Source organism: Myotis nattereri, assembly GCF_964212035.1.
Source record: "Myotis nattereri genome assembly, chromosome: 17".
Taxonomy (NCBI): Eukaryota; Metazoa; Chordata; class Mammalia; order Chiroptera; family Vespertilionidae; genus Myotis; species Myotis nattereri.
This window is the reverse complement of record NC_138092.1, coordinates 51,413,569-51,435,037: the sequence shown is the minus strand read 5'-3', so window position 1 is coordinate 51,435,037 and position 21,469 is coordinate 51,413,569. Positions and strand designations below refer to the sequence as shown.

Genomic DNA, 21,469 nt, shown 5'->3' with positions numbered 1-21,469 from the left:
CGCAGCTGCGCTCACTAGCCATGAGCCCGGTGTCTGGCACCCGTCAGTCAGCTGAGCAGGGCTCCCACTGTGGGAGCACACTGACCACCAGGGGGCAGCTCCTGGGTTGAGCATCTGCCCCCCGGTGGTCACTGCACGTCATAGCAACCAAACAGTTGTTCAGTTGCTTAGGCTTTTATATATATAGACTACAGGCCTGGAGCACAAAATTCGTGTGCAGGGGGGGTGTCCCTCAGCCTGGCCTGCACCCTCTCCAATCCAGGACCCCACTCGTAATCCAGGACCACTGGCTCCTAACCACCACCTGCAAGCCTGTCTATTGCCCCCAACTTCCCTCCCCTGCTGGCCTGGTCGCCCCCAACTGTCCTCCCCTGCCAGCCTGGTCACCCCCAACTGCCCTCCCCTGCTGGTCTGGTCTCCCCCAACTGTCCTCCCCTGCCAGCCTGGTCACCTCCAACTGCCCTCCCCTGCTGGCCTGGTCACCAACTGCCCTCCCCTGCCGGCCTGATTGCCCCTAACTGCCATGGCTTTGTCCAGAAGGAAGTCGGACGTCCAGAAGATGGCCAGTCAACCCAGTCTAATTAGCATGTTACCCTTTTATTAGTATAGACTAGAGGCCCGGTGCACAAAAATTTGTGCACTCGGAGGGGGGTAGGGGGGGCCCCTCAGCCTGGCCTGTGCCCTCTTGCAGTCTGGGACCCCTCCGGAGATAATGACCTGCTGGCTTAGGCCTGCTCCCGGGTGACAGAGGGCAGGCCCAATCCCTAGGTGCAGCCCCTGGTCGGGCTCAGAGCAGGGCCGATTGGGGAGTTGGGGCACCTTCCCCTGTCATGCACAGAGCAGGGCAGATTGGAAGGTTGCGATGCCACCCTCAGTCACACTCAGGGTAGGGCCGATTGGGGGATTGGGGCACCACCCCCTGTCACACTCAAGGCAGGGTCGATGGGGAGGTTGTGGCGCCACCCCGTCACGCACAGAGCAGGGCCTATCAGGGGGGTTGGGGCTCCATACCCTGTCACGCACAGAGCAGGGCCAATCAGGGGGTTGGGGCGCTGCCCCCTGTCACTCACAGAGCAGGGCCCATCAGGGGGGTTGGGGCTCCGTACCCTGTCACGCACAGAGCAGGGCCCATCAGGGGGTTGGGGAGCTCCCCCCTATCACTCATAGAGTAGGGCCGATAGGGGAGTTGGGGCACCGCCCCGTCACACACAGAGCAGGGCGAATCAGGGGGTGGGGCGCCGCCCTCTATCACCCACAGAGCAGGGCCGATCAGGGGGTTGGGGCACCGCCACTGTCACACTCAGGGCAGGGCCAATGGGGAGGTTATGGCTCTACCCCGTCACACACAGAGCAGGGCCCGTGGGGGGGGCGGGCGGTGGTTGGGGCGCCGCACCTTGTCACACACAGAGCAGGGCTGATCAGGGGGTTGGGATGCCGCACCCTGTCACACACAGAGCCGCAGGGCTATCAGGGGGTTGGGGAGCTCCCCCCTATGAGGCACAGAGCAGGGCTGATCAGGGGGTTGGGGTGCCGCACCCTGTCATGAATAGAGCAGGGCGGATAGGGAGGTTGTGGCCCCTCCCCCTGTCACACACAGAGCCGCAGGGCGATCAGGGGGTTTGGGCGCTGCCCCCTGTCACGCTGATCCCAGTGCCAGGAGGCCCTCGGCTCCATTGATCCTGGTGCTGGGAGGCATATTACCCTTTTACTATATAGGATAGAAGCCTGGTGCATGGGTGGGGCTGGCTGGTTTTCCCTGAAGGGTGTCCTGGATCAGGGTGGGGGTCCCCACTGGGGTGCCTGGCCAGTCTGGGTGAGGGGATGATGGCTGTTTGCAGCTGGCCACACATCCTTCAGGGTGGGGGTCCCCACTGGGGTGCCTGGCCAGTCTGGGTGAGGGGCTGAGGGCTGTTTTCAGGCTGACTGAAGCTCCCAACTGCTCCTTTTTTTTCTTTTTCTTTTTTATTCTGGGCCAGCTTTAGCTCTGGCTCCAGCTCTGAAAGCAGGTATCTGGTTTATTTGCGTTCTATAATCGAAACTCTGTATCAACTCCAGCTCTGAGATCCTGGGCTTGCTGAAAGCAGGTTTCTGGGGTTTTGTTTAGCTTCTAAAGTTGTTACAATGTCTCTTAAACTGCATGCTCAGAGGCCGGCAAGGCAGGCAGGGAACGTTGGAGTCCTCCGTCACTGAAACAAGCAAGCCTCATGTTAGTTTCAAGCTGCCTGGCTGCCGGCCGCCATCTTGGCTGGCAGTTAATTTGCATATTGCCCTGATTAGCCAATGGGAAGGGTAGCGGTCGTACGCCAATTATCATGTTTCTCTTTTATTAGATAGGATAGATTATATAGGATAAGATTGCTTAAATTGGGGGGGGGGGCTTTTTCATCAGGAGGAGATGCTCTTGGCAGACAAAACTACATAACCCCTTTATCTAGACTGATAGCCAGCCTTATGCACTATACTGCCAAATTTGTTATTAAAAAATTGAACTTTCTTACACCTTACACCAAACAGCTGTTGCCCTTAAAACCCCTCCTCAGCCCACCCCCCACCTTAGGTTCTGCCTTTGCAGTTCATCCAGATTTGGTTCTGATTGGTTGGTTTCTATGCCAGTAGGCGTCAAAAGCTCCACCTCCCAGGCTGCCATTGGCTCCAGAATGGCCCGCCTTCATGTCGGCACCAGCCCTTCAGTCATGCCCCCAGTCCACTACCGGGTGTATCTCTGGTCACTCTGAGAAGTGGCACCTCAGGTCTGTGCTGGTGGCAATTTTGAATTCTCATCCTTGACCTAACCTTCTTACAGTGCAAGCTCCATGAAGGCAAGCATTTGTCTTGTTCATTCTTAGTTCACTCATAGACTTTACCTGTGTCTATGCATCTATGCTAGCACCACATGGTGACCGGTCGAACAGTCGTCACGGTCGTCATGGTCACTGCCTTTTTATATATATAGACTAGTAGCCTGGTGCACGAAATTCGTGCACTGGGGCTGGGGGGGGGGGGGAAGGGCCCCTCAGTCTGGCCTTCACCCTCTCCAATCTGAGACCCCTCAGGGAATGTCCAACTACCTGTTTGTGCCCACACTTTTAACAGATAACAGCTCCATTGTTGTTTCTTTCTTATGCTTAAAACCATTGGAATTAGTAGGTATTCAAAGTGTGTATACATTTTGGGGGGACACCCTGTATATCTCTAGTCAGCAGTGAAAGAAACCAACAGCAGATTTGGAACCCCCAGACAGGGAACCTCGCTCACTCCCCACATGTCTCCTCACTTCACTTTCCACCTTCGTGGGCAGCAGGAGAATCAACGTTTTCTCTCATTAATTCGGAAAAGCACGTCCTGTCACCCGCTGCCTGGCAGGAGTGCTCTAGACCCCAAGCAAGCGAGGCTCAGTCAGGGCAGCCTTCACTCATGGGTGCTGGCACCCAAAGTGCACATTCCTCCTCTACAGTCGCCCCGACTATCCCACTGTTTCACTGAGAGGACGGAATTCCTCTCCACCTCTGGGTTCTTGATCTTGAATGCTGACTGAAGGCATCTCAGCGAGGGCCGCCCATGCCCACCAGGTGTGTCTGTCTGCACCTGCTCCTGCCTCAGCACCTGCATTAACCCCCCAGAGGTGATCTCGTAGCTGCACTGGCCTCCATGGGAACAGGGCATCACCACTCCACCCTCTTACTGTCATCTCACAGGCGCCCACTCTCAGCACCCAGAACACCCAGACACTCTCCAAAGGACATGAGCGCATCCGAGGGGATGTGTGCACATCCTGTGGGAGTGTTAGGCATGCCGGGTTGATGGAAGTGCGATGGAGAGCCGGGGGGGAACTTGTGCACGCCTCGGGTTGCAACTGTTGCAGGCGCGGGAGGGTGACAGTGTGCTGGGGGATGTTCGCACGCCAGGGGGGGATGTGCACACCGGAGGCCTCTGGCTTTGCAGGTCCGCAAACCCCCATGGTGCGGCCAGGAGGACGTCAGTCTGGCCCGCCATGGTGGCTGTCCCTGCGATCCTGCACCTTCTGGGCCAGGAGGCGGATCTTGCGCAGCCACTCCTGGGCACTGATGGCCTACAGGCGCTACTTCAGCTCAGCCTGCAGGCTCTGCTTGGCATGCTCACAGCTATCACCACCGCCATGTGGGGAGTACAGGCCGCCCTCTGCCGGCCTGCCTCCCCTGTCCAGAGGCTCTCTGTGCTGCTCACCTGCCCAGAGTGACTGGGGCTGGGTGGTAGCCAAGCATCCTACCCTGCCCAACCCCGGCTGATCCGCCCCTGTGCGAGCTGCCGCCCCGCCCGGAAGGGTCACAGATCCGGGTCCTGGGACCGCGGACAGCTTCAAGCACTGCCCCCCGCCCGGCAGGGTCACAGATCCGGGTCCCAGGACCGAGGACAGCCTCAAGCACTGCCCCCTGCCCGCCAGGTCACGGATCCGGGTCCTGGGACCATGGACAGCCTCAATCGCTGCCCCCGCCCGCCAGGTCATGGATCCGGGTCCCAGACCGCAGACAGCCTCAAGCACTGCTCCCCGCCCGCCAGGCCATGGATCCGGGTCCCGGACCGCGGACAGCCTTGCCCCCTGCCGCCCACCTTCAGTATGCAAATTAGCCGCCATCTTGTTGCTTCAGGGTGGGTGTCCCCACTGGGGTGCCTGGCCAGCCTGGATGAGGGGATGATGGCTGTTTGCATCAGGTCACACCCCCTTCAGGGTGGGTCCCCACTGGGGTGCCTGGCCAGTCTGGGTGAGGGGCTGAGGGCCATTTTCAGGCTGGCGGGCGACTGAAGCTCCCAACTTCTCCTTTTTTTCTTTCTTTTTGTTTTTATTCTGGGATTTATTTACCTTCTATGGTTGTCACTGGAGCTGAGAGCCGGCTTTAGCAGCTCTGAGACCTCGGCTGCTGAAAGCAGGGATCTGGGTTTGTTTGGGTTCTATAATTGTAACACTGTTGTGGTCCTGCTGGCTGAAAGCAGGTTTCTGGGGATGGTTTAGCTTCTATAATTGCAACATAGTTGCTTAGAGTGCAAGCTGAGAGGCCAGCAGTAGCAAGCGGGGAACCTTGGCTTCCTCCTTCACTGGAGCAAGCAAGCCTCCTGTTCGCTTCTGCTGCCTGGCTGCCGGCCGCCATCTTGGTTGGCAGTTAATTTGCATATTGCCCTGATTAGCCAATGGGAAGCGTGTTGGAGCTACGGTTAATTACCATGTTTGTCTATTATTAGATAGGATAATTTAGAAAATCAAGCTCGAAGGAAAGAAGCCACCATGAGTGAGTCAACAGAAACAAAAAAAAATAAGTTTCCAACCCTACAAGGACTTTAAGTATTATGATTATCAAACATAAATTTTTAAAATTAGTTTTAGCAATAAAAGAGCAACTAAAACATGGTTAAGCATAAAGAGATTATGAATAATGGCATTGCATTATTTGAAAAAGAACCAGATAGAATTTACTTGTTATTTATTTATTATTATTATTTTTGTTAATCCTCACCAGAGAATATTTTTTTCCATTGATTTTTAAAGAGAGTGGTAGGGAGGGGGAGAGAGACACATCGATTGGTTGCCTTCTGCAGGTGCCCCAACTGGGGTCGAGGATCAAACCTGTAACCAGGTACGTGAACCTTGGCCAGGAATTGAACTTTGGTGTGAGGGCTAACGCTCTAACCATTGAGCACACCATCCAGAGCTATTAGATTTTAGAATAGTTCCAGATTTACAGAAAAATTGTGAAGATAGTAGACTCCTCATAGGGCCAATTCCTACTTCCCCATATTATCACATCTTTCAGTGGTATGCAACATTTGTTTTCATTAATGAGTCAATATCAACATATCATCAATAACTAAAATCCATAGTTTATTCAGATTATAAAAACATAAGATAATCAATTAACTTGAATATAAATCTGAAAAAAATCATTTAGGAGTGCTAAAATAAACAAATGGAAAGTACCAAAGATTGTAAAAGATAGGTAGAAAAAAATGAGATCTGACATATATTGTCTAGTCATAGTCCCAGAAAATGAAGAAAAAGGAGGTCATACTAAGAGAGAAAAATAACTTAGTTTTCCAGAACTAATGATGGACATTTATGCACAATTCTAAGAAGCACAACATATAAAAGAGGCTGGAGCCCAGCTAGTGTGACTCAGTGGATTGAGTGGCAATCCATGAACCAAGAGGTTTCTGGTTCGATTCCTGGATGCTCAGGTTGTGGGCTTGATCCACCAGTAGGGGGCATTCAGGAGGCAGCCGATTAATGTTTCCATCTTTCCCTTTCCCTTCCCTCTCTTTAAAAAAAATCAATAATAACGTATTTTTTTAAAAAAGAAGAGGCTAGAGAAACAAATCCACACCTGGGACACAGTGCTGAAACTGCAGGACAGCAAAACAGACACCATGCAAAAGCAGTGAGGAGGAGTGATGTGACAGCAGTCTCACAGGGACAGCAGGAGGAGCACGGGCGGCAGGACATGCACTTACAGGGGACCGAGGCAAAGCTGCATCACCAAACTCCTTGGACTTTGCCAGGGGAGCCAAAAGCCAAGACCTTTACTCAAGACAATCTAAGACGGACCATCCCAGAGTAAAACTTCCCACAGGAGATGATCTGAGATACAGGAGGGACAGACAGTGAAGAAACTCGTAGCACAAAAGAAAATCTAAATAAACATTGTGGGAATCAAGCAACTGCAACATCTTATTACAATGTTTAAACAAAGAGTTTACACCATCAAAACGTGGAACAGGAACAGAAGCACACAGAGGAGGCCAGAGCGAGGGCGGAAGCTGGGTGGGGACCCAGCACTGCTCAGCAGGTGGACAGGGTCTAACTTGACACTGTGCAAGCACAAAAGACGGCAATAAGAGGGGAACACCTTCAAACAAGTAGCAAAGGAGAGAGTACAAGAAACCAACTCGATCCATCAAAATAGGCTGGGGGAAAACAGGAATAAATACATAGCCACCATCAGAAAGCACAAGGTAAGGGTCCAAATATAGAACCACCAGAACCAGGCACAGGGACTAATTCAGGAGATAGGAGACGCCTACAAAATAAAGATACTGATAGAATGAAGGCAAAAATATGAAAGGGACAAACCAGGCAGATATAAACAGAAAAAGAACTCGGATTAGTTACAACAGCAGATAGCATTACTAAGGAGAACAAGGGAAATGATACAAGGTTCAATTCAGGAAGCAGACAACACTCCCCATTTGCAGGCTTAAAAACAGCCTCCTTTTGCGCTCCACCCCGCCCCCCTGCTCCAACAGACTCCAGACGCCTGTCTTCCCCACAGACTGGCTGATGGTCGCACTTGTGAGGAAAGGAAGCGTCTATGTCCCGACCAGTCACAGGAAGGTGTTTCAACTGCCTGGCACAGAACGATGACACCCAGCATAAGGCAGCTCCCTGCCCACTGCACGCTGCCCGCCGCTCCCCAGGCTGCCTGGGAACCCAGGATCCACCAGAGCCATCTTCCCAAACAGCCATCCTGCATGGCTCTTCTAGGAACCCTGCCTGCAGCATGACAGTCTGCCCGGGGGGCTCTTCGGAGGACGAGCTATCCGTGTGGCCTGATCACCAGTGAAGAGTAGCGGTCGCCAACCTTTTGGACCTCGCGGACCACCAGTTGGCGACTGCTGCTTCAGAAAACCTGAAAGGTTCCAATGACGCTGAGTTTGAGAACCTGGACCCCCGCTCAGCACCGTGAGCAGTGCCCTGAGCCTCATGCGGAGTCTCCAGGTAACAGAACCGTGTGGATATGGCTGAGTAAAGACAGCAAGAAAGAAACCAGGATTCCGAAAAAAACATAGCAAGAAACCAGGATTCCGACCAAACACAGGCGGAGGCAGCGCCCTGCCGCAGACAGCTCTAACGAGTATGCACCTGGGAGAGGGGACGGCACCTTTGACACAAGCAGGGAGATGGTTATGGAGGCCAAGACTATTTTTGTTTAAAAAGTATCTTTTTATTGGTTTTTAGAAAGAGAGGAAGGGAGAGGGATAGAGAGAGAGAAATATCAATGATGAGAGAGGAACATCATCAATCGGCTGCTTCTTGCACGCCCCTAGGGATGGAGCCCGCATGTGCCCTGACCAGGAAATGAACTGGCAACCTCCTGGTTCCAGGGTCCTTGCTCAACCACTAAGCCACACAACAGGGTGCCAAGACTACTCTGACCAGTGAGGCTGCAGAGGCTGTGGCAGACGCGATGACTTAGGACACACGGTGGCAGACAGGCTGTGTAGTGGACCACAGGGGTGATGACGACCGAGAAAGCCAATGGTAGAGAGACCAACACGACAGGTGGGATGTTTGGTCAAGTAGCTCCAAAGATGACTACTCCCAGATGCTCGCAGGCTGATGACAGAGGCCCCCCCACACCCTGAGTTTAAGCAGAGCCTCAGAGCTCTCCTGGAAGAGGACTGTTCCTCCGGTGCCTCTGGTCTGGCTGCTCATCTGTGGAGGACAGAGTCTGCGACCCGCTCGGGGAGGACGGGAAATATAAGAGCAGCGGCAGAGGCCCAGGAAGAATCGCAGCCTCGGCTGGATGAACCAAAACCAGCACGCCAGCCTCAGCAACACAGCCTGCAGAGTGAAGACACTCGGGCTCAGGAGCGGCCTGGACACCAGTGAGTCATCTCAGACCGGGACCTCAGCCCCATCTGTCAGAGGTCAGACCAGAGGGCTCGAAGGACAGAGTGAGCTGTCCCCGGAAGGTGAATCCTCAGGAAAGCAGAAGACTGGCCTCTCCACCCCTGAGCCTTCCAGACCTGACTGGCTGCTCACAGTAAGGCTGGCCCTCCAGCAAGGGGGGTGGATGGGGGTGGGTGGGTTATGTGTGCATCCTGCCTGAGGCCAGAGGAGAGATCCACCGAGTGGTGGGGAAGTGGCTCCGGCTCAACCATCTCAGGAAGGACCAACCTGGGAAGATGAAAATCAAGTAGGTGGGGGCGTGTCCCCAAAGTGGGAACTCCTGCAGGTCCCAGAGGGGGGGATAAGGACTATGGAGGAGTCTGAAAGGAAATGTGGCAGAGGATCAGGACTCCAAACCTGCACCTGAGCCAACGACACCTGAAAAATGCAGCCCTCAAGGTCAGGGCTGTAAGTGTGCTGCCCGCCAAGCTGACCAGGAAGACCAACACGAGGGGAAGAGATTTTCCTATGTATTCTTTTATGATGTTTGAATGTGTTTTCTTAAATTGTATAAACATTTGTAAATTTTACTGCCCTCCATAATAAAATACTATTTGTGCAAGTTTTAAAAAGCCTATAAACAAAAATTATAAAACTCGAAACAAAGAAACATATTTGTGGGGACACTATTATAAAAAGAGGAGATTTAAGAAAACAGTTCAGAACAGCAGTCACTTCCGGGCTGGGGAGAGACAGGCTCGCGGGGTCATAGCAGCACTCACGGCAACTCTAACTGTGCGGGGACTCACCTCGCTCTTAAGGGGAGTGGTTAGTTCCCAAATGTTCGCTTTCATTACTAACTTCCATATATTACATATGAACCGGAATGCTCAAATTACGAACTTTAAAAATCTGAAGAATGACAGAAGGCGAGGATGGTGCAGGCCAGGGCGGGTCAGTACCCTTGGGGGATGGGAGGTCAGCAAGGAGAGAAAGGCACAGCTTTCGTGGAGGCGTGCACTCAGTCTGCCAAGGAAAAGACACTCCTTCCTGCGCAGGACTGAGGACCCACGGCCAGGTGAAGACAGTCATCTGCGTGGAAGGAGATCAGAAGAAAACCGAGGGACATGATTAGTGAATCAGACAGAAGGGTCATTGTAGAGAATAGAGACAAACACGCACAGGGGCAGTTCTTCGAGAAGAACTGTGATGTCTAAAACACTGCAGGCCCTAGCCTGTCTGGCTCAGTGGATAGAGAATCGGCCTACGGACTGAAGGGTCTGGGTTTGATTCCAGTGAAGAGCAAACCGTGGTTGCAGGCTTGATCCCCGGCAACCAATCGTTGTGTCTCTCACATCACTGCTTCTCTCTCTGTGTCTTTCCCGCTCCCTTCCACTCTCTCCAAAAACCAATGGAAAATATCCTCGGGTGAGGATTAACAAAAATAAGAAAACACTGTGCAGACTGGGAATCTGGGCCAGCGAGTGAAGGACCGTTCCCTCTACTGCTGGGTCCCCAGCTCCCGCCCAGGCTGCTGCCGCCTTCACTTGGCCCCCAAGACCCCCCACTCCAAGTGCATGCCTCGATGACCAGGAGCTGTCGTCTTAAACTGTGAGACATGACAGACATGGTTCGGAAACGGCACTGTCTTCCTTGAAAGGGGACAGACACCGCAACTAAAATGGTCAATGTCAACACAGTTCCCACTCCTCATTCACACACGAAGGGGTGTGGCCCTTCGACAGCGGCTGCTGTAGACATTCTGGGATCTGAGCGCAACGACAGCGCCCTGTGAGGGGGCGCGGCTCTGTCTCACCCAGGGCGACCCCAAGCACAGAAGCAGTGCAAGTCTACAGCCCTGTTTTCCATGATGACGCCATTGCTGGGCCCACACAGGCATAGTCAGTCATCAATACGTATGGAATCTGACGGTTAAACATGGTCTCAGTTTAAAGAGCTGCCACTCACTCACTCTGCACCAGGAACTGCACGGGATGCTGGGGACCTAGAGATGAGTACGACCCGACTCCTCCTGCCAAGGGGCTCATAGTCTAGTGCAGAGATGAACCTGCAAACAAAGAAAGAGCTTTCAGGTGACCATTACTGAAACAGAGAGAACATGAAGGAGCACATGGGGGTGCCCGGGGAAGTGGGTAATCCAACCTGCAGGAACAAGAAGAGAGAATGCAGTAGGGAATGCTCTAGGGAACTTGAAAAAGCCTGAAATCAAGCCCACACCAGTATGTCTATTAAAAATAAGTATAGCCCAGCTGGTGTGGCTCAGTGGTTGAGCATCGACCTATGAACTAGTCAGGGCACATGCCCAGGTTGTGGGCTCGATCCCCAGTGTGGGGCGTGCAGGAAGCAGCCAATTAATGATTCTCTCTAACCACTGATGTTTCTCTCTCCCTTCCTCTCTGAAATTAATAAAAAGATATTTAATATCCTATCTAAGAGGGAATATGCTAATTGACCCTCACGCTGTCCCAAAGATGGCGGCACCCACAGCCAATAAGGAGGGAATATGCTAACTGACTGCCCCGCCCTCAAAGATGGTGGCACCCACAGCCAATAAGGAGGGAATATGCTAATTGACTGCCCCGCCCTCAAAGATGGCGGCACCCACAGCCAATAAGGAGAGAATATGCTAACTGGCTGCCCCGCCCTCAAAGATGGCGGTCCCCAGTCCCCTCAGCCCTGCCGGGGCGCCTGCCTCCAGAGTCCCCCAGTCCCCTCAGCCCCCCAGCTGCCCAGGGCTGCCCAAGGTTCAGGTAACCAGGGCCGGCGAGGCTTGCGCTGCCGGTAGTGGCAGCAGCAGAGGTGTGATGGGGCGTCGCCTTCCCCTGATCACTGGGTAGCTTCCCACCCCTGAGGGCTCCTGGACTGTGAGAGGGGGCAGGCTGGGCTGAGGGATCCCCCTCCAGTGCATGAATTTCCATGCACTGGGCCTCTAGTGTATGTATAAAATAAGCCCCCAAAAATGAGCTCTTTAATTATAGGCGACCCATCTATTATTTATGCCAAATAATTTACATCTTCTGTTGGACTTCACGGCTGGTATGCTTGTAGTAAAACATTCATACATGTGCAAGCCCTCCTATGTCCCCAGCCTGAAAGGACAGCATGTGGGCTGAGGTCCTGTTCGCAGAGAAAGGCGCTGCAGGCAGCTGCCACGTGTGGGCGCACTCCCGCTGCTCACCTGAAGCTCCAGAATCAGCTGTCCCCCTCCACATCCCAGGTCCCCAAACCCGCTGCCTGATGGACCCTTGGGCACTCATCAGCACCCCCTCCTCAAATTCTTCTTCAGTGATTTTGCCGTTTTTACACTTCTTCAGTAGCCGTGTTATTCAGAAGTTCCTCCATGTCCTCATCCTCAACTTCAGAACCCACCTCCTTTTTCCTTTTTTTATTAATTTTCTTTTCCCTTCTGGCCTTCTGCTTCGACCAAGCTTCATTTTTTACGAATTTTCTCCTCCCTTCATTTTCTGCTTTCTCTTTTCTCTGCTGCCAGCTGTTTCAGCCTCTGCTTTTCTCTGGTTTTATCTTTAAATGGAATGGTGTCTGTGTTGACGTCCACAGGCACGAAGTCTGGGAACTGCTTTCCTCTCAGTCTGGCATCTTTGGCATCTTCAGCAGGGCACCAGCAGCAACTCCCAGAACCCCTCTGTCACATGCTCCATAGTGCGCCCCACTGCCGCTGCCCTTAAAATTCTAATACTCCCGTTCTTTTAACAGTTCTAAATCTTGGTCCGTTTCTAGATTCCTTTTTCACTGCCAATTTTCAACCATTTCCAAACTATGTGAATTCCTTGCTCTCAAGATTACTCTATAGCCCAAGATTACTCTACTCTATCAGTGATATAATGAATACAAATTCCTTGCCCTTATGAGATCAACAAACATCTGCATTATTATCGTGTGCTCTTCACCGCAGTAATTAAAAGACTTGCTGAATTCAACCTTTTGCCACCTTAAATAACCCATGGCTTGTACCACCTTCGTCACTGCTGCCCACTAACTTCCTAAAGCTAACTTCCTCACTGCTCCTCAACACAACTGCTCATCATCCTTTGACATTCAGCTCAAGTGTCATCTCTCCCTTTCCAGTTTTTCTCTCCTTAGTGGCTCTGTTTCACAGCACTGAAACCCTGCTTATTTCTCTATCTCCCTATTACACTGTACATTTTTTATTGCGACTCATCTTTTAATAATTTTTCAACTTTTAGATTACAGTTGACATACAATATTATATTAGTTGCAGGTGTATGACATCATGATTATACATATATTTAACTTATAACGTGATCACCAATAAGTTTAGTACTCATCTGACACCATACATAGTTATTACAATATTGTTGACTAAATTCCCTATGCTATATTTTACATTCCCATGACTATTTTGTAAGCACCAATTTGTACTCCTTAATCCCTTCACCTTTTTCACCCAGTTCCCCTAACCCTCTCCCATCTGGCAATCATCCAAACGCTCTCTGTATCTGTAAGTTTGTTGTTTTGTTTGTTCGTTTGTTTTGTTCTTTAGATTCCATATATAAGAAGAATTGCAAGGCTTTTCTTTCTCTGACCCACTTCACCCAGCATAATAATCTCTAGGTCCATCCATGTTATTGCAGATGGCAAGATTTCACTCCTTTTTATGGCTGAGTCATATTCCATATCTTCTTTATCGATGAATGCCTGGGTTGCTTCCATATCTTGGCTACTGTAAATGTTGCAATGAACATAGGGGTACACAGGCCTTTATGAGTTAGTGTTTTGGGTTTCTTTTTTTAAAAAAAATATTTTATTGATTTTTTACAGAGAGGAAGGGAAAGGGATAGAGAGTGAGAAACATCGATGAGAGAGAAACATCGATCAGCTGCCTCCTGCACACCCCCTACTGGGGATATGCCCGCAACCAAGGTACATACCCTTGACCGGACTCGAACCTGGGACCCTTGAGTTTGCAGTCGGATGCTCTATCCACTGAGCCAAACCAGTTAGGGCTGTTTTGGGTTTCTTTAAATGCCCAAAAGTGAACTTGCTGGGTCCTTCTTTGTCTCATGTCATAGCCTTGGTTTTAAAGTCTATTTTGTCTGATATAAGTATTGCTACTCCTCCTTTTTTTTTCATTTCCATTTGCATAAAATGTCTTTTTCCATCTACTTACTTTCAGTCTGTATATGTCTTTTGATATGAAGTGGGTCTTATAGGCAGTATATGTAAGGGTTTTGTTTTCTTATTCATTCAGCCATGTCTTTTGATTGCAACATTTAATACATTTACATTTAAAATAATTGTTGATATGTAGTTGCCATTTTATTATTCATATTTTTGATCTTTTTTTTCTTCTTAAAAGAACACCTTTTAACATTTCTTGTAATACTAGTTTGGTGGTGGTGAACTCCTTAACCTTTTCTTGTCTGGGAAGCTCTTTATCTCACCTTCGATTCTAAATGATAGCCATGCTGGATAGAGTAATCTTGGTAGTAAGTTTCTGTTTTTCATCACTTTGAATATTTCTTGCCACTCTCTTCTGCCTGCAAAGTTTCTGTTGAGAAATCAACGGACAGTCTCAGGTAACTAACTGGTTTTCTCTTGTTTTTAAGGTTCTTTGTTTATAACCTTTGCCATTTTCATTATGTACCCTGGTGTGGGCTCTTTAGGTTCACCTTGTTTGGGGCTCTCTGCACTTCCTATTCTTGTATATCTTTTCCCTTCATCAGTTTAGGGAAGTTTTCAGTCATTATTTCTTCAAATCGGTTCTCAATCCCTTGTGCTCTCTCTTCTCCTTCTGACACCCCCATGATGTAAATGTTGTTAGGCTTCATGTTGTCTTAGAGGCCCCTTAAACTATCTTCTTTTTTTTTTTATTAAATATATTTTATTGATTTTTTACAGAGAGGAAGGGAGAGGGATAGAGAGTTAGAAACATCGATGAGAGAGAAACATCGATCAGCTGCTTCCTACACACTCCCCACTGGGTATGTGCCCGCAACTAAGGTACATGCCCTTGACTGGAATCGAACCTGGGACCTTTCAGTAGTCCGCAGGCCGACACTCTATCCACTGAGCCAAACCAGCCAGGGCCTCTTTTTTTTTAATTCTTTTTTCTTTTTGCTGTTCTGACTGGGTGTTTTCTCTACCTCGTCTTCCAAATTGCAGATATGATCCTCTCCTTCATGTAATATACTGTTAATGTATTCTTCACTTCAATAATTATTGTCTTCATTTCTGACTGGTTCATTTTTATGTTTTCTATCTCCACTTGTATATTTCCTATCTCTTTGTTGAAGTTCTCACTGAGATCATTGAGCATCCTTATAGCCAGTGTTTTGAACTCTGCATCTGGTAGATTGCTTGTCTCCATTTTGTTTAGTTCTTTTTCTGGAATTTTGTTTTGTTCTTTCATTTGGGACATGTTTGTCTCCTCATTTTGGGGGACTCTTGGGTTTGTTTCTATGTATTAGGAAGATGTGCTACATCTCCCAGTCTTGGCAGTGTGCCCTTATGTAGTAAGTGTCCTGGGGGGGTCAGTGGTAGTCTGCCTGTCAACTGAGTTAGTGCGCCAGGTGTGTGCCCTGTGTGGGTTGTGTGTGCCCTCCTGTTGTAGCTGAGCCATGATTACTGCTGGCACCTCAATGAAAGGGACGGCCCCTCAGGCTGACTGGCTGTGAGGGATGGCTGTGACTATAGCAGAGGAGCTGCTGTGCAGAGGCTGATGCCAGGGAGCAGGATTCTCTGTGCTGGGGCTCTGGTGCCTGCTGAATCCACCTATGGGGGTAGAAGTCATCTTTATAATTCCAGCCCCTAGCTTAGTTTTCAGTTTTTACTAACTATTCAATAAAGGTATTAAAAGAAGATTCACAATTAATAAAACAATTAACCCAGTAAAATTAGGGTGATTTAAAAAAAATGTATGTATAAAGCATAGAACTAAAACTTTAATAAAATTAAAATAGTATAAACAAAATCCTGCACAAGTGAGACTATAAACCACCTATACCCTTTCCCATCTTTGCCCTGCTGATTCTGAGCTCCAAGTCCATAGTCACCTCACCAATGCGATCTCATATCCACAACCCAAAATAAACGCTCGATAAAAATATGTCCAGTAGATGGATTGATGGATTCTAGGAAGAGAACCAAGATGGTAGCATAGGTAAACACTGGTACTCGCCACCTCCAAAACCACAGCAAAATTACAACTAAAATACAGAACAGCCATCATGCAGAACCACCTGAAAGCTGGCTGAATGGATGTCCTACAACTAGAGAAGTAAAGAAGAAAGCACACTGAGACTCATAGGAGGGGCAGAAGCATGGAATGGGCTGGTCTGGCACCCACGGATGGGAGATAGTCTCTGCAGAGGCTGCCTGTGAGGAGCAAAGGGTATAGCCCCTCACCAGACACTCCCCAGGGTTCCAGAGCTAGGAAGAGAAGTTCCCGCAACTACAGGCTATAAAACCAGTGTGGATTGTGGAGGCTGCTGGAATCTCATCAAGTGTTCCTCTTAAAGGGCCCGCGCACAAACTTACACAGTCCTGCTTCTTTCAAGCTCCAGCTTCGGCAGGGACCCAGACACATTCAGGGAGGAACTGGATTGTCTGGCATCAGGGAAGGAACACGGGGGCGGCTTTCTCCCAAACTGGGGTGCTCCCAGGGATCATTGATCCTGTGCTTTGACCTCCCCTGTTGCAGGGCTGACTGATAGCCATATCTGAGACTTCATCAGCCTGTAATATACTGTTTGCTCAACCCTGGGGACTCCCTGAGACCCCACCCCATCCAATCTGCAGCCCCACCCAAGCTGTTTCCAGATGCTTTTCCATATGAATGGCCTGTCCTGGCTCAGGTTTCAGGCTTTGCTAAAATCTCTCAAACAAGCTGCAGCTGGTGACAGCATGACTCAAACCTATCAATAAAAGTCCCATGACCCAGCACTAGCAGCAACCTGCCTTGCTTCATAGCTGGACCTCTCCTGGGCACTTCCAAGCCCAAAACGAATAGCAAATAGCAGCCGTCTACAGATCCCCCTGTAGCTCCTGCTGGGTGGCCCCAGGCAGTGGCTGACTTTGCACTTCCCTGGAGGCCCTAGACAGTGATGGCAAACCTTTTGAGCTCGGCGTGTCAGCATTTTGAAAAACCCTAACTTAACTCTGGTGCCGTGTCACATATAGAAATTTTTTGATATTTGCAACCATAGTAAAACAAAGACATATTTTTGATATTTATTTTATATATTTAAATGCCATTTAACAAAGAAAAATCAACCAAAAAAATGAGTTTGCGTGTTACCTCTGACACGTGTCATACGTTCGCCATCACTGCCCTAGAGCCAGTGGACCCAGTGGATAGCTTCAGACCATAGCAGATTACAACTCTACACATCCATAAATGACACACTCAGTGAGCACCAAAGCCCCACTAAAGCAAGTCCTGCTCTACAGGGGTGTTTCCTGCATAGCAGCTGTAGTCACAGCTGGTCCTCACAGCAATTGGCTTGGAGGTCAATCAACTCCTCCCAGTGATGCCAACAGCAATCAAGGCTCAACTACAAGACTGTGCATATAGCCCACACAGGGGCGCACCTAGAGTGCCCAACTCAGGTGACTTACAAAAATATGAAGATAGTATAAGGAGCCTCTGGGACAACTTCAAGTGTATCAACATTCCCATTATGGAGGTACCAGACACCTACAGGACACCTACTACACAAGGCCACTCTACCAATTCCAGGAGATATAGTAGTTCTGCCTAATACATAGAAACAAACACAGAAAAGCAGCCAACCTGTGGAGATAAAGAAACAAATGAAAGAAATGGAAGCAAGCAAACTCTGGATACAGAGTTCAAAACCATAGTTATAAGGTTACCCAAGGATCTTCATGAGACTTTCAAGGATCTTAGTAAGAATACCAAAGACATGAAAAAGGCCAGTCAGAAATTAAGCATACACTAAATAAAGAATAGTTTACAGGGATCCAACAGTAGAGTAGATGATTCCGAGAATCAAATCAATGGTTTGTAATATGAGGAAGCAAAAAACACCCATTCAGAAGAGCAAAAAGAAAAAAGAATACAAAAATATGAAGATAGTGTAAGGAGCCTCTGGGACAACGTCAAGTATACCAACATTCACATTATGGAGGTACCAGAAGGAGAAGAGAGAGAGCAAGATATTGAAAATCTATATGAAGAAATAATGACAGAAAACTTCTTCTACCTGGTGAAAGAAATAGACTTACAAGTCCAGGAGATACAGAGAGTCCCAAACAAGAGGAACCTAAAGAGACCCACACCATAATATATCATAATTAAAAGGCCAAGGGCTAAAGACAAAGAATCTTAAAAGCAGCAAGAGGAAAGCAGTTAGTTACTTACAGGGAAGTGCCATATGACTGTCAGCTGATTTGTCAACAGAAACTTCGCAAGTCAGAAGGGAGTGGCAAGAAATATTCAAAGTGATGAATAGCAAAGGCCTACAACCACGATTACTCTACCCAGCAAAGCTATCATTTAGAATTGAGGGTCAGATAAAGAGCTTCACAGACAAGAAAAAGCTAAAGGAATTCATTACCACTAAACCAGTACTACATGAAATGTTGAAGGATATTCTTTAAAAAAGGAAGACAAGGAAGAGGAAGAAAAAGAGGAAAAAGAAGAGATAAAAAATATGAACAATAAAATGGCAACAAATACATATCTATCAACAATTGAATCTAAATATCAAAATAAATGAACAAGAAATCTAATGAACAAAATAAACTGGTGAATAAAGGCATGGAAGCATGAAAAAGACTGACAAATCTCAGAGGGAAGGGGGTGGGGGGAGGTGGGAAGAGATTAACCAAAGATCTCACCTATGGACACAGAGAGTAGGGTGGTGAAGGCCTGGGGTGGGGCAGGAATTGGGTGGAGGGTGCAGTGGTGGGAAAAACAGGGGACATCTGTAATACTCTAAACAAGTAAGATTTAAAAATTTAAAACAAATAAACAAACAAAAATGTCCAGTAAAAAAGTAAAGGATAAATGTTATATAAAATGCTTGTTTGACTTATTAAATACTCAAATGGCCAAAAGTATATAAACAAGAGAAAAGTTCATTAGACATGAGACATTCTCTAGCACTAATTATTCAAAATAATTCAGAAGTCATATACTAATCCCCAAATTTTATATCAACTGGACTTTTCTAAAAGTCTTGGGGAACTATGGCTGCTTAGAACACAGTACAAATGATCCCATAGAAACACTGTAAACGCTGGTGAGCTAGCAAAGCCTACCAGACCCATACCAGCTGAATCACTTGTATAGTACGAGGAAACCTACTGTTCCACAGAGATGTTTCAGGGCTGCCACAAATACTATTTATGTGCATATGCACTGCTCCCGCAAAAATCAAGCAAAATTCCAAAAGAAATTTATGACAAAGAATAAGCACTTGGCACGGTGCCTGACACATACCTATTCTTATCCAGAATCCCCGATCCCACTTTCGTGTTCATCACTGCATACTGCTTGTAAATTCCGAAAGTATAGCACACATCCTCACCACTGCATCCACATGCCTGGTGCCCACGAGGGTCTGCTAATGAAGGATCCCTAGTGCCAATCGAATCTCAAAACAACAAGCAGGCTTTAAGCCAAAGAGCCTCATTTAGTTTCAGGTGGTTTGTTCAATGAACTACCATACTTCTCAAATTGACTTTTTTCTTTAAAATTGTCATTAAGATGGGAAAAAGGTACAGATATCCACATAGAAAATACTCCTCCAAGAGCCACCAGCTTAGATAACACTGCCAGGCAAAAGCAGCCTTGTTAACTGGCTGGTGAGATAAGGCATCTGAATTCTCGGGCCTGGATAACCTTATTAAGGAATGAATGGAGCCCTAGCCGGTTTGGCTCAGTGGATAGAGCATCGGCCTGAGGGCTGAAGGGTCCCAGGTTCAATTCTGGTCAAGGGTACATACCCAGGTTGCAAACTCGATCCTCAGTAGGGGGCATGCCGAGGTAGCTGATCAATGATTCTCATCATTGATGTTTCTATCTCTCTCTCCCTCTCCCTTCCTCTCTGAAATCAATAAAGAAATATATATTTTTTAAAATGAATAAATGGAGCACAAAGTACATGGTACTTTCTACTTTAGGATTAGCTGACTAAAATCACTGCATGTTTCATGAAAACATGAAATAGTGGCAATCATCCATAATCACACAACCTAACTCACAACTGTTTTCATTTTATACTATGATTTTCCTCAATACACATTTTTTCTTACAAAGTTGCAACCCTAGTGTACAATAATTTTATTTTCTACTCCCTACTCTCCATTTACAGTAAGAACTGCCCATTATGAACTTGATTGATCCCTTGGCCAACATCAGAGCAATTTAGGCTTACAGTTGTAAAACACAGGTTTGGCAACAATATTCTAGAAAGCCACAAGATGGTGATGTTGCTCAAAAAATGCAGCTAAAAAAATGTAATTAAATACATCGTACCAACTTTCCAAAAAACAAGTTTTCCTTCACTCTAAGTAAGGGTTGTCAAAAATGTCTGTACTTTACTAGAAAACATTAGTGAGGAGGGAAATATGTTAATCAATTTTAGCAGCAACTACTCTAATTTTAAAGGTAAAGAGTAATGGTCCCTAAATACAAAACAAAAACACAGGACTTGACACTATTATTGTCTTTTATCATACTAATTTCTCCTTCATTCCCTGCTCCATCACCTTCCTCCTCAGATCATAATAAAAAAATGAAATATGTTTTTACTTGTCATGCATTGGACTTTATTATTCGTAATTATTGTTAATTTAGGGAGGTGATTGCTATTTGTTTCAAAAGGATACGAAAATTTTTTACATCAACAAAGGAGAATGCCAAAATGATATCAGCAATGAGAATCAGATCATTTCATTCTAATTTGCTATTATTTCCTCAATTTCTTATAATATGCAGCATTATGTTTACAATGGCAAAATACCAAAACTTTCCAAGCAAATACTGTAATTTTCACCAGGCCTTAGTGATGATCAGTAGACAGCAGGTTTCCCACTCTTGTGCTGCATGACAATTAAGAAGTTTTAAGTAACACTGAGCATCTTAAAACGTGGGTTTCAAACGTACGGAATCCACTGGAGATAACATGTAGGAGAGCTGTGTGATTCCTCCCAGACGCCGGAGCCCACCTCTCTGAGACCACCTGCACTCACAGGGTGTCTAAGTGACGCAGAAACACAGCCAGTCTTACACCTGGAATCCGAGTCAGGTCTCTGACTCCAAAAACAGCAAGAACAATGGGGAGCACTTACTGGGTGCCTACTGCACAGAAGAAACCACCTCTAACGTCAACCGTTACCCTCAGAGTCCTTAGAGTTCTTCCTGACAGAGGAAAACTGGGTTTCAGGAACTGGATGAGCCCAGGGCCACAAAACTAGTGACACAGGATTCTGAACCCAGAATTCTTGGGCTCAAAGCCAACACCCTTTTCACTGCATTGCACTGCAAAACAGACTATAAAACAAGAAATGCTGAGCTAAACCCATGCCTTAAACTGAACTGTTGGCCACATCAGTCACATGTTACTATTCTCTTATTTTTTCCACTTAAGGATTCACAGTACGATGGTTTTGTGGGGCTTTTCGACCTAGCTATTGGAAACGCTTTTTCTTATGGCTGAGAGAGAAAGAACAAGTATTCTTAAAAAGATAATGTGTCCAAGTGTGGAGCATGAGCAGGGAGAGGTCAGCAGCAGGGACTGTTTAAGACCATGTCCATGTGTTCTGGGAAAAACATGGGGGCAACATAACATTCTTACTTTGCGA

The 21,469-nt window shown here is 47.7% G+C and overlaps 1 protein-coding gene across 1 annotated transcript in view; it reads right to left on the bottom strand.

Moving 5' to 3' along the window:
• WWP1 (WW domain containing E3 ubiquitin protein ligase 1) overlaps positions 1 to 10,683 on the bottom strand; it is a gene marked incomplete at its 5' end in the record, with an annotated part of 64,825 nt that extends 54,142 nt beyond the window's left edge. Inside the window, one exon of the mRNA XM_081111035.1 lies at positions 10,608 to 10,683. Coding sequence (XP_080967161.1) covers positions 10,608 to 10,683 — 76 coding nt within the window. The remainder of the gene's footprint in view (positions 1 to 10,607) is intronic.
• Positions 10,684 to 21,469: the final 10,786 nt, after the last annotated feature.